Source organism: Gossypium arboreum, chromosome 7 (genome assembly GCF_025698485.1).
Source record: "Gossypium arboreum isolate Shixiya-1 chromosome 7, ASM2569848v2, whole genome shotgun sequence".
In the NCBI taxonomy this organism is placed as follows: domain Eukaryota; kingdom Viridiplantae; phylum Streptophyta; class Magnoliopsida; order Malvales; family Malvaceae; genus Gossypium; species Gossypium arboreum.
Genome location: NC_069076.1, coordinates 11,123,751 through 11,140,864, shown reverse-complemented (window position 1 = coordinate 11,140,864; position 17,114 = coordinate 11,123,751). Strand labels below are relative to the sequence as shown.

Sequence of the window (17,114 nt, the reverse complement as noted above, 5' to 3'; positions counted from 1 at the left end):
ATAATTCGGGTTGAGTCTACGGGCTTAAAGGGTTGCCACCGTAATATTAGCAATGTTGGCCCGAAATATGTAAGAAAAGGGTGCGGCGTACTTTGCATATGTGCTCGATGACAAGGAGTCGAAAAGAAACCCGAATCTGTGCGGTGGTTTGTGAATACCGGATGTTTTCCAAGAATTGCGGGTTTACCACACTGTTCGGAAATAGAATTTGGCATCGAATTGGTACCGGTACCACTCCAATTTCGATAGCTCCGTATCGTATGGCACCAACGGAATTAAAGGAGTTGAAAGCTCGATTGCAAGAATTGGTGGATAGAGGTTTTGCTCGCCGAGTTTTTCGCCTTGGGGTGCGCCGGTGTTGTTTGTGAAAAGAAGGATGGAACCATGAGGTGTGCATCGACTATCGTCGACTTAATAAGCGACGATAAAGAACAAATATCCGTTACCACGTATCGATGACTTGTTCGATCAACTGAAGGGAGCCTCAGTTGTGACAGCCCAAAATTGACCCTAGTCAGAATGTGGTTTCGGGACCACAAAACCGAGGCATAAAAATAATTTAAAATTTATTTTGATGCCTATAATATGTGTATGCTCATGTATGACATTTTTTGATGATTGATTTAGTGTTATAAAGGTGAATTTCACTAGAAAGGACTTAGTAGTGAACTTTGAAAGTACGATAGGGAAATGTGTGATGACTAATTAAAGCATGCATGCAAAACAATGGACTTGCATGTCAAATTCCCCTTTTTATAGGTGGTGGCTGGCCATGACCAAGAAATATGGGCTAAACATGTCATGAAACATGTTTTGTTGGGCATTAGGGAGAAATAATAAACAAATAAGCATGGGTAAGAAAAGAATGAAAAAAAAATGTGTGTGTGAGTGTGGTTTCTCCCCCATTGCCGTGAGTTGTAAAGGAAGAAAGAAAAAAATTTGTTCATCCTTTCTTTGAGCCAAAACTAAGGGGGAAGAAGAGATTTTTGCTTCATTTTATTTGTTTAGAAGAGATCTAGAAGGAGATTTGGCTAAACTTGCACCAAGATTAAGGTATGTATGATGTTGTGTCATGAGATTCATGCATGTTTTAGTTGCCAACTTGATGTTCATGTTAGCCATGGTTCAAATCCTTGTTATGCCATGGAAGTGGTATTTGGTCAAAGTTGATAGTGTGATAAAGCCATTGCATGCTAAGTGTGAAGCTTGATGATGATGCATGCAATGATGGATTGTCTACTCTTGAAATTTCTTTGTAGCCATCTTGAGTAAGACTTTGAGTTTTCTTTTGTTTAACCATGATTGAAGTTGAAAGGGCATGATTGTGATGTATTGGGCATGATGCATTCATGAGCATGGTTCATGCTTCTTGCATGTTAGTTAAAATTTGTGTTTTGGATGGCTATGGACACCTTGAAATTCGGCCATGCACATATATGTATATATATGTTTGCACATGATGTTTTGGTTATGAAGTAAGTGATGAATATGTTTGTTTAAAGAAGAAAATGTTGAAGAATGTTTGTGAAATTGCAAGTACATTCGGCCTAGAATACCTATGATGTGGAAATCTTGGAATTTATTGTTGATTTGGTGCAAGTATGACTAAGTATAATCGGCCATATGAGTGCTTGATGATGTATTATAAGTATGGAGCCACAATATGTAAAGCATTAACTAGTAAAATGCATGCTGTTTTTGTGTGGTGTTAAGTGTATAATTGGCCTCAAATTGGACATGTATGTTCGGCCTTAAGTAGCCGATTGATGGCCTTAGCTTTTCCTTGATGCTTGAATGGATTGTATTGAATTGCTTGATGTAGTATAAAATGTGCATGACCATTGTGTACTCAAGCTAAAGGGTGGCCATATGACCATTTAAACTCCTTGTCATATTCGGCCATAAGCTAGCATAATGAGGTATTAATAAATTAAATTTGTTTGAATTAGCTCAAGAGCTTAGAGGGCCACAATTGGACAAGGGGAAGGAAAAAGTGATCGAATAGCCGTAAAAGCCGTTCGACAACATCCGAGGTAAGTCCTCAAGAAGTGACCCTACTTGAATTATGTGAAATGAAATATGGATGTGTATTGATTATTGATTTATGTGTGTATGAGTATTTGAATGATACCGGGCTAAGTCCGAAGGCGATTATGCTAGTGATTATATTTGTGTTTGAGCCTTAGTAACGAAAATGAAATATGAATGTCTAATGATTATTGATGTATGTGTGCATGAGCAATTGAATGATATCCGGGCTAAGTCCCGAAGACGTTATTGCTGGAAATTATATCCGGGTTAAGACCCGAAGGCAATTGTGCTAGCGGCTACATCCGAGCTAAGACCCGAAGGCATTCGTGCACGTCGTTATATCCGGTTGTATTCCGAAGAAGCTTGGGCTGGAGGTGAGTGTTGGTTGCTGTAATGAATTCAATTGGTGCGCTCGAAAAGCCCAAAGAATAAGGTATGTTTATCGTGCATTGGAAAGTCGACATGTTTGAGCAACATTAAGCTCGATCGACTAACAATTTCAGCTATTGAATTGGTTGATACCTTGTGAAAGTATATAATGATGAAGTGTGAAGTAAGAATGATTATGTGAATGTGTATTAATGAAATGATGCATTTGGCCATGTGAATGTATTGCTTTATATAAAGCTGATTTTATTCCTTGAGACTTACTAAGCATAAAAAATGCTTACCCCGTTGCTTTGGCTCTCTGTTTTATAGATTGTGCTCAATAGCAATCGGATTCGGGATCATTAAAGTCGAAGTCATCCACACTATCAAAGCCTCCATTTTGGTATAAATTTTGGTTGAACTTTGAAATGGCATGTATAGGACTACCCTTGCTGGTTTAAATATGTTGTGATGTATATGTATACGGCCATGCGAAAATGGCTCGTAAAAGTGAAATCTGAACTTAGACTATTTGCGGTTTGTATATATATATATATGGTGTCATGATGTGATTATGGATTGGAAATGGGAATGTTGGTCACATGATCAGCCATTGGTATGGTTAAAATGATCATATGTGAACCTATGTATGGCAAGACTAGTTGGTTCATGGAGACTACAAACTAGGTAAGACCTACCTTAAAACAGATGCTGCCAGCTGCAGTGGCGTGAATGGGAAAAATCACCAAAATTTGTAGGAATGGTATTAAATAGTGAATAAGCTACGTGAATGAACCTTGATGAGTCTATTTTCATATGGAAGAAAGCAGAAAGCGGTCATAGGAGTTACTTGTTAAGAGATATTAAAGCTATTGTGAGACAGGGCCAGAACGGTTTCTGGGTCCCCTATGTAACTTTAAAATTACTAATTATCCAGAAAGAATTAGGAGTCGTGCCTTATATGTACAGATTCCATATTGAGTCTAGTTTCATTAGAAACAAAGCGGCACCAGTATTAAAGCCCTGTACAGAGATATATTCAAGTTGTAACACTGCGAAGGTCAGAGCAGTCGATCCCTGTAACATGGGTGACTTTAACTAATAAACTGTACCAATTGGCCCGACCAAAATTCTAGAAATAAGTCCATGGATAGATATATGAGTCTAAATTCAGGAAAATTTACGAAACCAGTTTCGAGTTTTGAAACTCGAGATATGATTTTAAAGCTGACGGTGGCGCAGTTTTCCAGCCTGACTGAAAATGTCAAATTGGTGGGCAAAATATGTGGACTTGGCTTGTTAACCCCTCGTGTCCGACACGGCGATGGTCTCGGGTTGGGGTGTTACATCAGTGTTCTCAAAAATAGATTTGAGATCGTGTAACACCCGAATTTCGTTTCTTCCATATGAAAATAGACTAATCAAGGTTCATTTACATAGCTTATTCACTATTTAATTCCATTCCTACGAATTTTGGTGATTTTTCACATTCACGTCACTGCAGCTGGCAGCATCTGTTTTAAGGTAGGTCTTACCATTTGGTAGTCTCCATGAACCAACTAGTCTTGCCATACATAGGTTCATATATGATCATTTTAACCATGCCAATGGCTGATCATATGACCAACATTCCCATTTCCAAGCCATAGCCACATCATGACACCAAATATATACATACAAACCACAATTAGTCTAAGTCGACATTTCACTTTTACGAGCCATTTTCGCATGGCCGCATATATATACATCACAACATATTCAACCAACAAGGGTAGTCCTATACATGCCATTTCAAAGTTCAACCAAAATTTATACCAAAATAGAGGCGTGATAGTGGATGACTTCGACTTTATTGATCCCGAATCCGATTGCTATCGAAATAAATCATAAAACAGAGAGCCAAAGTAACGGGTAAGCATTTTTTATGCTTAGTAAGTCTCAAGGAATATAATCAACTCTAATTACAGCAGTACATTCACATAGCCAAATGCATCATTTCATTAATACACATTCTTACTTCACACTTCATCATTATATACTTTCACAAAGTATCAATCAATTCAATAACTGAAATTCATTAGTCGATTGAGCTAATGTTGCTCAAACATGTCGACTTTCCAATGCACATATAACGCACCTTATCCTTTGGGCTTTTCGAGTGTACTAATTGAATTCATTACAGCAACCAACACTCACCTCCAGCCCAAGATTCTTCGAATATAACCGGATATAATCACGCACAAATGCCTTCGGTCTTAGCCCGATAGAATAACTCGCACAAATGCCTTCGGTCTTAGCCAGATATAGCCACTAGCACAATTGCCTTCGGTCTTAACCAGGATATAATTTCCAGCATAATTGTCTTCGGGCTTAGCCGGATATCATTCAATTTCTCATGTACACATACATCAATAATCATTGGACATACATATTTCATTTTAATACTAAGGCTCAAACGCACATATATTCACAAGCATATTCGCCTTCGGACTTAGCCGGGTATCATTCAATTTCATACACACATAAATCAATAATCATACACATCCATACTTCATCTCACATAATTCAAGTAAGGTCACTTCTTGAGGACTTACATCGGATGTTGTCGAACGGCTTTTCGGCTATTCGATCACCTTTTCCTTCCCCTTGTCCAATTGTGGCCCTCTTAGCTCTTGAGCTAATTCAAACAAATTCAATTTATTAAAACCTCATTGTGCTTGCTTATGGCCGAATATGACAAGGAGTTTAAATGGTCATATGGCCACTCTTTAGCTTGAATACACAATGGTCATGCACATTTTATACTACATCAAGCAATTCAATATAATTTATTTGAGCATCAAGGAAAAGCTAAGGCCTTCTATAGGCTACCCAAGGCCGAATATTCATGTACATGTTGAGGCCAATTTTGCACTTAATACCTCACAAAAACAGCATGCATTTTACTAGTTAATGCTTTGCACATTGTGGTCCAAAACTTATAATATAGCATCAAGCACTTATATGTGTGCTAGGCCGAATTGTGCTTGCAATTTCACAAGCATTCTTCCACATCTTCTTCTTTAAACCAATATATTCATCACTTACTTCATAGCCAAAACATCATGTGCAAACATATATATACAATATGAGCATGGCGAATTTCAAGGTGTCCATAGCCATCCAAAATACAAATTTTAACTAACATGCAAGAAGCATGAACCATGCTCATGAATGCATCATGGCGAATATGACAATCATGCTCCATTCAACTTCAATCATGGTTAAACACAAAAGAAAACTCAAAATCTTACTCAAGAGTAGACAATCCATCATTGCATGCATCATCATCAAGCTTCACACTTAGCATGCAATGGCTTTATCACCATAACAACTTTGGCCAAATACCATTTCCATGGCATAACAAGGATTTGAGCCATGGCTAACATGCACATCAAATTAGCAACCAAACCATGCATGAAACTCCCAACACAACCTCATACATACCTTAATCTTGATGCAAACTTAGCCAAATCTCCTTCTAGGTCTCTTCCAACCCAAGCATGAAGCAAAATCCTCCCCTTTTCCCTTAGTATTTTCGGCCAAGGAGATGAGAAAGGATGAACAAATTTTCTTTTCTTTCTTTAGGACATTCGCCAAAGTGTTTAGAATGGATGAACAATTTTTTTTTCTTTAATGCTAGTCTTTATTTTATGACTTCCTACATACACCACTAGCAAAACATGTTGGAAACATGTTCCCTTGCCCATAACCTTGTCATGGCCGCCACTCCTCCTTAGGAAGGGATTATTTGACATGCAACTCCACCTTTTGTTAACATGTACTAACAAGCCATTTAAAATTAGCCTATCATATTTCACCATGTTTCACTTTGATCCCTATTTAATACTTTCTCATACAAATGGGTAAAATTAGAGAATGAAATTTCCACATATGCATGCACACACATAGTAAGCATAGAATATAACAATTAATTATTTTTATGACTCGGTTTAGTGGTCCCGAAACCACATTCCGGCTAGGGTCTATTTTGGGCTGTCACAGATCGGGCTATTATCAATTGCGAATTCGAGATTCGGACGTACCCAAGACTGCCTTCAGAATGAGATATGGTCACTATGAGTTCCTAGTGATGCCGTTTGGGCTTACTAATGCCCCTGCGGTATTTATGGATTTAATGAATCGGATCTTCAGACCATATTTGGATCGGTTCGTAGTCGTGTTCATTGATGACATCTTGGTCTATTCAAGAAATGAGACCGAACATGCTGAACACCGAGGTTAGTCTTGTAAATTTTACGGATAAGCAATTATATGCTAAGTTCAAGAAGTGTGAGTTCGGTTAAGAGAGGTTAGCTTCTTGGGGCATGTGATATCGCATCGGGTATTCGAGTCGACCGAACAAAATTTCAGCCATACTTAATTGGAAGCCTCAGAAATATTACCGAGGTTCGAGCTTTTGGGGCTTGCGGTTATTACCGACGATTTGTAAAGGTTTCTCAACGATAGCCACGCCAATGACGGCTACTCCAAAAGGATGTTAAGTTCGAATGGACGGAGAAATGTCAGAAAAGTTTCGATCAACTGAAAACTTATTTGACTAAAGCCCCAATTCTAGTGCAACCCGAATCTGGCAAAGAGTTTGTCATTTATAGTGACGCCTCCCTACTTGGGTTAGGTTGTGTATTGATGCAAGAAGGTCGAGTTGTGGCCTATCGTCGAGCCAATTAAAGCCACATGAGAAAAATTATCCGACCCATGATCTCGAATTGGTCGCTATCGTATTCGCCTTAAAGATTTGGCGACATTACTTATTTGGTGAGAAGTGCCATGTATTCGGATCACAAAATCTCAAATATTTGATGACTCAAAGAGACTTAAATCTGCGACAAAGACGTGGGCTCGAGCTGTTAAAGGATTATGAGCTGGTCATTGACTATCACCCGGGAAAGGCGAATGTGGTTGCGGATGCCTTGAGTCGTAAATCATTATTCGCTTTACGAGCAATGAATGTGCACTTGTCCGTTCGATCCGACAACGTGTTAGTAGCTGAATTGAAAGCCAAACCATTATTGATACATCAAATTTGTGAAGCTCAGAAGGTCGACGATGAGTTGGTTGCAAAACGGGCTGAGTGTGTTCCGAACAGGGAATCGGAGTTTCAGATCGATGATGACGATTGTTTGAGGTTCAGGAGTCGTCTGTGTGTTCCAAAGAATTCGGAACTTATTTCGATATCTTGAGCGAAGCCCATTGTAGCCGAATGGCGATCCACCCGGGGAGTACGAAGATGTACAACGATTTGAAACATCGGTTTTGGTGGCATGGTATGAAACGAGACATCTCCGACTTTGTTTCGAGGTGTTTAATATGTCAACAAGTGAAAGCGAAACATCAAGTGCCTTCAGGATTACTTCAGCCGATCACGATACCCGAGTGGAAATGGGATCGAGTCACAATGGACTTCGAATCCGGACTGCAACTGTCAGTGAGTAAGAAGGATGCGATTTGGGTCGTTGTAGATAGATTGACTAAGTCAGCTCGCTTTGTCCCCGTACGTACGGACTTTTCAATGGACAAACTAGCCGAACTGTACGTTTCTTAGATTGTGAGATTACACGGGGTGCCTATTTCCATCGTGTCGGATAGAGATCCGAGATTTACCTCGCGATTTTGGAAAAAGTTGCAAGAAGCTTTGGGTACAAAGTTGCATTTCAGCACCGCCTTTCACCCCCAAACCGATGGTCAATCCGAGCTGATAATTCAGATACTTGAGGATATGTTGAGATGTTGCATCCTCGAGTTCGTGGTTCATGGAATGGTATTTGCCTTTGATTGAATTAAACACAACAACGACTTTCAATCAAGTATTAAGATGGCACCCTACGAGGCTTTGTACGGTCGTAAATGCCGTACACCATTGTTTTGGTGAGCTCGGTGAAAGCAAAATTTTCGGGTGGATTTGATTAGAGATCTTTGAAGTAAAGTGAAAGTAATCCGTGAAAGTCGAAGATAGCCTCCGATCGTCGAAGTCGACGCGGATCTGAGCGTAAAGACATCGAGCATTAGGTGGGAGATAAAGTGTTTCTCAAGGTTTCACCTTGGAAAAAGATACTCAGATTCGCCGTAAGGGAAAGTTGAGCCCGAGGTTCATTGGGCCATATGAGATATCCGGCGAGTCGGTCCGGTGGCATATCGTCGATTTTGCCCCGAACTCGAAAAGATTCACGATGTCTTTCATGTTTCGATGCTTCGACGCTATAGATCCGATCCATCGCACGTGATTAGTCCATCGGAGGTTGAAATTCAAGCCAATATGAGTTATGAGGAAGAACAGATTCGTATCCTATCACGTGAAGTGAAAGAGTTGCGAAACAAGCGGGTTCCGCTAGTGAAAGTGTTATGGCTCAAACACGGATAGAAGAAGCTACTTGGGAAACCGAGAACTCTATGAAAGAGCGATACCCAACCCTATTTACGGTAAGATTTTGGGGACGAAAATTTCTTAAGTGGGGAGAGTTGTGACACTCAAAATTGACCCTAGTCGAACGTGGTTTTGGGACCACAAAACCGAGGCATAAAAAATAATCTAAAATTTATTTTGATGCCTATAATATGTGTGTATTCATGTGTGACATTTTGATGTTTTGATTTAGAGCTATAAATGTGAATTTCACTAGAAAGGACCTAGTAGTAAACTTTGAAAGTATGATGGGGAAATGTGTGATGACTAATTAAAGCATGCATGCAAAACAATGGACTTGCATGTCAAATTCCCCCTTTTTATAGGTGGTGGCCGGCCATGACATGGTTTATGGGAAAAGAAAACATGTTGAAACATGTTTTGTTAATGGAGCATGAGAGAAATGATTAATAATTAAAATGTGGGAAGAGAAACAAAAAAAATGTGTGTGAGTGTAGCATCCCCCCATTGCCGTGTAGGTGATAAAGAAAAACAAAAAATTTGTTCATCTTTTCCCTCCTTCCTTTGGCCGAAATTCTTAAGAGGAAGAAGAGATTTTGCTTCATTTTCTTTGTTTAGAAGAGATCTAGAAGGAGATTTGGCTAAACTTGCATCAAGATTAAGGTATGTATGAGGTTGTGTCATGAGATTCATGCATGTTTTGGTTGCTAACTTGATGTTCATGTTAGCCATGGTTCAAATCCTTGTTATGCCATGGAAATGGTATTTGGCCAAGGTTATTATTGTGTTAAAGTCATTGCATGCTAAATGTGAAGCTTGCTAATGATGCATGCAATGATGGATTGACTACTCTTGAAATTTCTTTGTAGCAATCTTGAGTAAGACATTGAGTTTTTTTGTTTAACCATGACCGAAGTTGAAAGGGGCATGATTGTGATGTATTTGGCCATGATGCATTCATGAGCATGGTTTATGCTTCTTGCATGTTAGTTAAAAATTTGTGTTTTGGATGGTTATGGATACCTTGAAATTCGACCTTACACCTATATGTGTATATATGTTTGCACATGATGTTTTGGTTATGAAGAAAGTAATAAATATGTTTCTTTAAAGGAGAAATTTGTTGAAGAATGGTTGTGAAATTTGCATGTACATTCGGCCTAGTGCATGTATAGTATGAAAACCTTGAAATTATTGTTGATTTGGTGCAAGTATGACTAAGTATAATCGGCCATATGAGTGCTTGATGCTATGTTATAATTAATGAGCTCAAGTGTGTGAATATAATTGTGTGCAGCCTTATAAGGGCTAAGTACCTTGGATTCCCCTTTGATATTCAAACGACTAAATCAATTTACTTGTTAACATAAAGCTCGAGAGCTTAGAGGGCCACAATTGGATAAGGGGAAGGAAAAAGTGATCGAATAGCCGTTGAAGCCGTTCGACAACATCCGAGGTAAGTCCTAAAGAAATGACCCTACTCGAATTATGTGAAATGAAATATGGATGTGTAATGATTATTGATTTATGTGTGTATGAGTATTTGAATGATACCGGGCTAAGTCCGAAGGCGATTATGCTAGTGATATGTTTGTGTTTGAGCCTTAGTAACGAAAAACGAAACATGGATGTGTAATGACTATTGATGTATGTGTGTGCATGAGCAATTAAATGATATCCGGCTAAGTCCCAAAGACATTTATGCTAGTAGTTAAATCCGGGTTAAGACCGAAGGCAATTATGCTAGTGACTAAATCGGGCTAAGACCAAGGCATTCGTGCAAGTTGTTAAATCCGGGCTAATACCGAAGGCATTTGTGCAAGTCGTTCTATCCGGGCTAAGACCAAGGCATTCGTGCATGTGGTTATATCCGGTTGTATTCGAAGAAGCTTGGGCTGAAGGTGGCGTTGATTGCTGTAATAAATTTAATTAGTACGCTCGAAAAGCCCAAAGGATAAGGTATGTTTATATGTGCATTGGAAAAGTCGATATGTTTGAGTAACATTCGTTCAATCGACTAACGAATTTTCAGCTATTGAATTGGTTGATATCTTGTGAAAGTATACAATGATGAAGTGTGAAGTAAGTATGATTATGTGAATGTGTATTAATGAAATGATTCATTTGGCTATGTGAATGTAATGCTTTAGTTAAAGCTGATTTTATTGCTTGAGACTTACTAAGCATCAAAATGCTTACCCGTTGCTTTGGCTCTCGCTTTATAGATTTTGTTAGTTAGCGATCGGATACGGGTCATTGAAGTCGAAGTCATCCACACTATCAAAGCCTCCATTTTGGTATAATTTTGGTTGAACTTTGAAATGGCATGTATAGGACTACCCCTTGTTGGTTCAAATGTGTTGTGATGTACATGTGTACGGCCATGCGAAAATGGCTCGTAGAAGTAAAGTACGAACTTAGACCATTTGTGATTTGTATATATATATATGGTTTCATGATGTGATTATGGATTGGAAATGGGAGTGTTGGTCACATGATCAGCCATTGGAATGGCTAAAAATGATCATAGGTGAACCTATGTATGGCAAGACTAGTTGGTTCATGGAGACTACAAAATAGGTAAGACCTACCTTAAAAACAGGTGCTGCCAGCTGCAGTAACGGGAATGTGAAAAATCACCAAAAATTGTAGGGATGGTATTAAATAGTGAAAGAATTATGTAAATGAACCTCGATGAGTCTACTTTCATATGGAAGAAACGAAACGGTCATAGGAGTTACGTGTTAAGAGATATTAAAGTTATCGTGAGACAGGGCCAGAACGGTTTCTGGGTCCCCTGTCGAGACTTTGAAAATTTACCATAAATTATCCAGAATGAATTAGAAGTCATTCCTAATATGTGCAGATTTCTTTTTGAGTCTAGTTTCATTAGAAACAAACGGCATCAGTATTGAAACCCTGTACAGAGAGATATTCAAGTTGTAACACGCGAAGGTCAGTGTAGTCGACCCCTGTAACATGGGTGACTTTAACTAATAAACTGTACCAATTGGCCCGACCAAAAATTCTAGAAATAAATCCATGGATGGATATATGAGTCTAAATTCATGGAAAATTTACGGAATCAGTTTCTGAGTTGTGAAACTCGAGATATGCTTTTTAAGGCGACAGCAACGCAGTTTTCCAGCTTGCCTGGAATGTCAAATTGGTCGGTGCCATAAGTGGTTTTGGCTTGTTAACCCCTCGTGTCCGACACCGGCAACGGTCTCGGGTTCGGGGTGTTACAAACACCAAGCTATCTATTCATTCATGTGTGCATCTTATTTAAGCATGTATATCCACAATCGAATTCATCATATAAATATCTATGATTTCACTCAAATAATCTCATTACAACACATGGTGCTCCAACCATTATTTAAATTCAAAGCTCGGCTAGTACACATATATACACTAGCAATCAAATACTAACATTTGCACTTCATCTTAATAGCTAGCTTAGCAAACCTTAATTTAACACATAATTCATACATATCACATTCCAAGCATTCACTCAATTCTATCACTTAAAACACACACATTACTCAATAACTTCATAGTTCAAATTCGGCAACTACACCACTAATATTCAAAATCATATTCGACCTTAGTACTCCCTTGTTAGCCGATTTTTTCTTCATTTAGCAACTAGTGAACATATGTGCTCATTTGATAGACTCTACTTCACCCAACTACCCTTTCTCATCCAATTAACATGAATAGCATTTACTCATGACATCAAGCATTCTTTAATTCGGCTATTACTAGTATGAGCTTTAACCATTCATATTTTTAGAAAGACCAAGTTCTTTCCTCAATACATTCATCATCAAGATTCAAGTAAAGCAATCAAAATTTCTTCCCTTATAACCTTAGCCGAAGGCTCTATTCACCCATCATTAGTGGAAATTTTTGCATGGGCTAAGCAAGAACCATGATAATTTACCTAAAACAAGTAATTATTTCACAATTTCAACACAATGTACTAACCTTCCTAAGGATTCAAGTGACCGAAATTTCTTCCCTTCCTTTGCTTCTTCTATTCGGCCAAGTTGAACAACAAAGAAAGAACTTTGTTTTCTCCTCTTTCACTAGTCACGGCAATGGGGAGTAAGGGGAGACAACTTTGGTTTCTCCTCCCACTCACCTCATGTTTTATCATTGTTAATTCATTCTTTTATTTTCTAAACTCATAGTGCTAATAAAAGAATTCATATTATCATCAATGACCCATCCATGGCCGGCCACTACTCATTAATAATGGATATTTGACATGCAAACCCTTTATTCATATGACATGCATTAATTGATCCTTATAGATTAACTATCACATTTTAAAAGTGTCATACATAAGTCCTATTAACTAAATTCACATGCAATTAACTAAATCGAAGCTTAAAACTTTCACACATTCATATTCACATATTTTAGACAATAAATATCATATTCAAATAATTTGGTGACTCGGTTTAGCGGTCCCGAAACCGCTTTCCGACTAGGGTCAATTTAGGGGTGTCACAATCCCTAAGTTATGTTGTTATCCCTATTCAAGACTAATAACGTCTAATCCCTAAATTGAATAACCGAGACTTTTCTCTAATTAACACTCTAGGGTTGCATTAACTCGATTTATGGATCCCCTTATTAGGTTTCACCCTAATTCGGCAAAATCTTGTCACCCAATTTCTAGGCGTGCAATCAACTTCGCCTAATTATGACAAAAGTACTCTTAGACAGGGTCTATTCCTCATCTGAATAAGAGCATGTCTTGAATCAGTATCCTGGGATATCAAAACAAGAATTAAGAACACATAATTAAGAACAAGTTAAATATTTATCATATGACTCAGAAAATAATATCAAGATTCGTCTTAGGTTTCATTCCGCTTAGGTATTTAGGGGATTTAATTCATAACTAAATAAGAAAACATCTCAGAAGAATAAATAATACAAAACATAAAGAAAACCCAAAACTCTTGAAGGGAAATTGAGGAGAGATATTCAGTCTTGATGATGAATCCGGCTTCTGAGATGGATCAATTGGCTTTCTTAGGGTAATTCCTTACCCCCTTCTCCGTCCTCTTCTAGGGTGTATTTATAGGCTTTGGAATGCCTAGAAGCCCTCAAAAGTGGCCTTTTCCGAATTGGACTTAACTTGGGCTCGGTAGGGACACGCCCGTGTGCCACGGTCGTGTTTAATCCGTTAAATTGAACACGGCTGTGTGGGTCAATGACCAGGCCATGTGAATCGTGAAAGCCTTGTTCGACACCCTCAAAAGACACGGGTGTGTGAGATGCCCGTGTGGCAAGGCTTAGGCCGTGTCATCTTCTTGATTTGGTCCGTTTTGTCCCTTTTTGGCTCGTTTTTGGCTCCTTTTGACTCTTGGTGCTCTCCTGAGTACAAAATATGATATTAAAGCATTAGAAGCATCAAATTCACCAATTCTAATGAGAAATCATCTATAAAATGCATTAAACATGGGGTAAAAAATATGTATAATTTATGGTTTATCAGATGTATTTCCTAAAGAACTTCCTGGTTTGCCTTCAAACCATGAGGTCGAATTCGGCATTGAGCTCCTACCTGGAACAACTCCAGTGTCCATTTCCCCTTATAGGATGGCACCGAAGGAGCTGGTAGAGTTAAAGGCTCAAACTCAAGAGCTATTGGACCGAGGATTCATTCGACCGAGTGTGTCCCCGTGGGGAGCACTGGTGTTGTTTATGAAGAAGAAGGGTGGATCCATGCGCATATGAATCGATTATCATCAATTGAACAAACTGACTATCAAGAACAAGCACCCTTTATTGATGATAGATGATCTGTTTGACCAGCTGCGAGGAGCTACAGTTTTATCCAAGATAGATCTTCGGTATGGGTATCATCAGCTGAAGGTTAAGGAGGCTGATGTGTATAAGACTGCGTTTAGAACTCGCTATGGTCATTACGAGTTTCTAGTGATGCCGTTTGGATTGATGAATGCACCAGTGGCTTTCATGGATTTGATAAATCGAGTATTTTAGCCTTATTTGGATCAGTTCGTAGTTGTGATTATAGACGACATTCTGGTGTATTCAAGGACCGAAGAGGATCATGATGCGCATCTTCGAATTGTCTTACAAATTTTGAGGGAAAATTAGCTTTACGCAAAGTTCAACAAGTGTGAGTTCTGGCTGAGAGAAGTGACGTTTCTGGGTCATGTAGTGTCGGCAGAGGGAATTAGGGTGGATCCTCGAAAAATTGAAGCTGTAGTGGATTGGAAACCACCAAAGACGGTATCTGAGATTCGAAGCTTTCTGGGTCTGGCTGGGTATTACAGACATTTTGTTGAAGGGTTTTCACTGATTGCTGCACCTCTAACCAAGCTACTGTGTAAAGGGGTACCATTCAATTAGACTGATAAACAACAAGAGAGTTTTGAGAAATTGAAGGATGTTCTGACTAAGGCCCCTGTTTTGATACAGCCAGAGTCTGGGAAGGAATTTATTGTCTACAATGATGCGTCACACATTGGATTGGGTTGTATGTTGAAGAAAGAGGGTAAAGTGGTTGCTTACGCGTCTCATCAGCTTAAGCCTCATGAGGCAAATTACCCCAGATTTAGAGTTAGTTGCGGTGATATTTGCACTAAAGATTTGGAGACAATACTTATACCGTGAAAAGACTATTATTTTCACAGATCATAAAAGCCTCAAGTATCTCCTTACTCAGAAAGAGCTGAATCTTAGGCAACGGAGGTGGATAGAGTTACTTAAGGATCATGATTGTTCAATTGAGTACCACCTTGGTAAAGCTAATGTGGTAGCTGACGCACTGAGCCTTAGGGTTGTATCTGATTTGAGAGCAATGTTTGCTCGTCTCAGTCTATTCGATAATGGTAGCTTGTTAGCTGAACTGCAAGTGAGACTGACTTGGACTGATCAAATTAAGGAGAAACAATTGCTGGATGAGTCGCTAGTTTCTCGTTATTGACAAGTCAAGAATGGTGAGACTACATATTTTAGGCTAAATAGTGAAGGAGTATTATGTTTTCGTAGAAGAGTTTTCATGCCGAGAGATTAGAGTTTGAGGCAGTCTATACTACAAGAGGCGTATAGTAGCTTATATGCTATGCATCCTGGTGGGAACAAGTTATACCGAGATCTTTGTGAGCGGTACTAGTGGCCAGGGTTGAAATGCGGAGTTACTAATTATGTGAGTAAGTGCCTGACATGCCAGTAAGTTAAGGCTGAGCATCAACTACCTTCTGAGTTACTGCAGCCAGTTAAAATTCCACTCTGGAAGTGAGAGAGGGTAGCCATGGATTTTGTAAGTGGGCTACCCTTAATGCCTACTAAGAAGGATTTGATATTAGTGATTATAGACCGATTGACTAAATCTGCCTATTTTACCGATCCGCACTGATTATTCGTTGCAGAAGTTGGCCAAGTTGAATGTGTTCGAGATTGTGAGAGTGCATGGTGTACCAGTTTCTATCATATCTGACAAAGATCCTAGATTCACATCTCAGTTCTGGAAGAAGTTACATGAGGCTTTAGGTACAAGATTGGATTTCAGCACTGCGTTCCACCCTCAAACAGATGGGCAGTCAGAGAGGGTGATTCAGATACTGGAAGGCATGTTAAGAAGTTTTATAGTTAATTTTAGAGGCAACTGGGAGGATTATTTGCCATTGACAGAGTTTGCGTATAACAATAGCTACTAGTCCAGTATTCAAATGGCACCGTATGAGGCGTTATATGGTCGTAGGTGTCGTACTCCTACCTGTTGACTGAATTGGGTGAGAAGTGAATTCTGGGGCCAGAATTAATTTTCAATACAGAAGACAAGGTAAAGTTGATTCGAGATCGATTAAAGGAAGCATCTGATAGGCAGAAGTCTTATGCAGACCTAAAGCATAAAGAGATCGAGTACTTGGTGGGGGATTATTTCTTTCTTAAAGTCTCACCATGGAAGAAAATTTTGAGGTTTGGGTAGAAAGGCAAGCTTAGCCCTAGGTTTATTGGGCCTTATCGAGTACTTAAGCATGTGGGACCGGTCGCTTATCAACTTGAGTTGCCTCTAGAGCTGGATAGGATTCATGACTTGTTTCACTTTTCAATGCTGAGGCGGTACCTTTTTGATCCCTCGCACATCGTGTCAGTTGAGGAAATTAAGGTTAGGCTTGATTTAACTATCGAGGAAGAACCGTTGCAGATATTGGATTATTTTGTTAAAGTATTGAGGAAGAAATCTGTTCCACTAGTCAAGGTGCTTTGGCGTAACCACGGTTCAGAAGAGGCCACGTAG

At 39.0% G+C, this 17,114-nt stretch overlaps 1 protein-coding gene across 1 annotated transcript; it reads left to right on the top strand.

Annotated features, from left to right (window-relative positions):
- Positions 1-14,635: 14,635 nt before the first annotated feature.
- LOC108481875 (uncharacterized) lies at positions 14,636-17,114 on the top strand. The gene is made up of 6 exons (XM_017784943.1): positions 14,636-14,782; positions 15,290-15,430; positions 15,537-15,725; positions 16,243-16,441; positions 16,648-16,792; positions 16,934-17,114. The coding sequence occupies exons 1-6, from the start codon at positions 14,636-14,638 to the stop codon at positions 17,112-17,114; spliced, it is 1,002 nt and encodes a 333-aa protein (XP_017640432.1).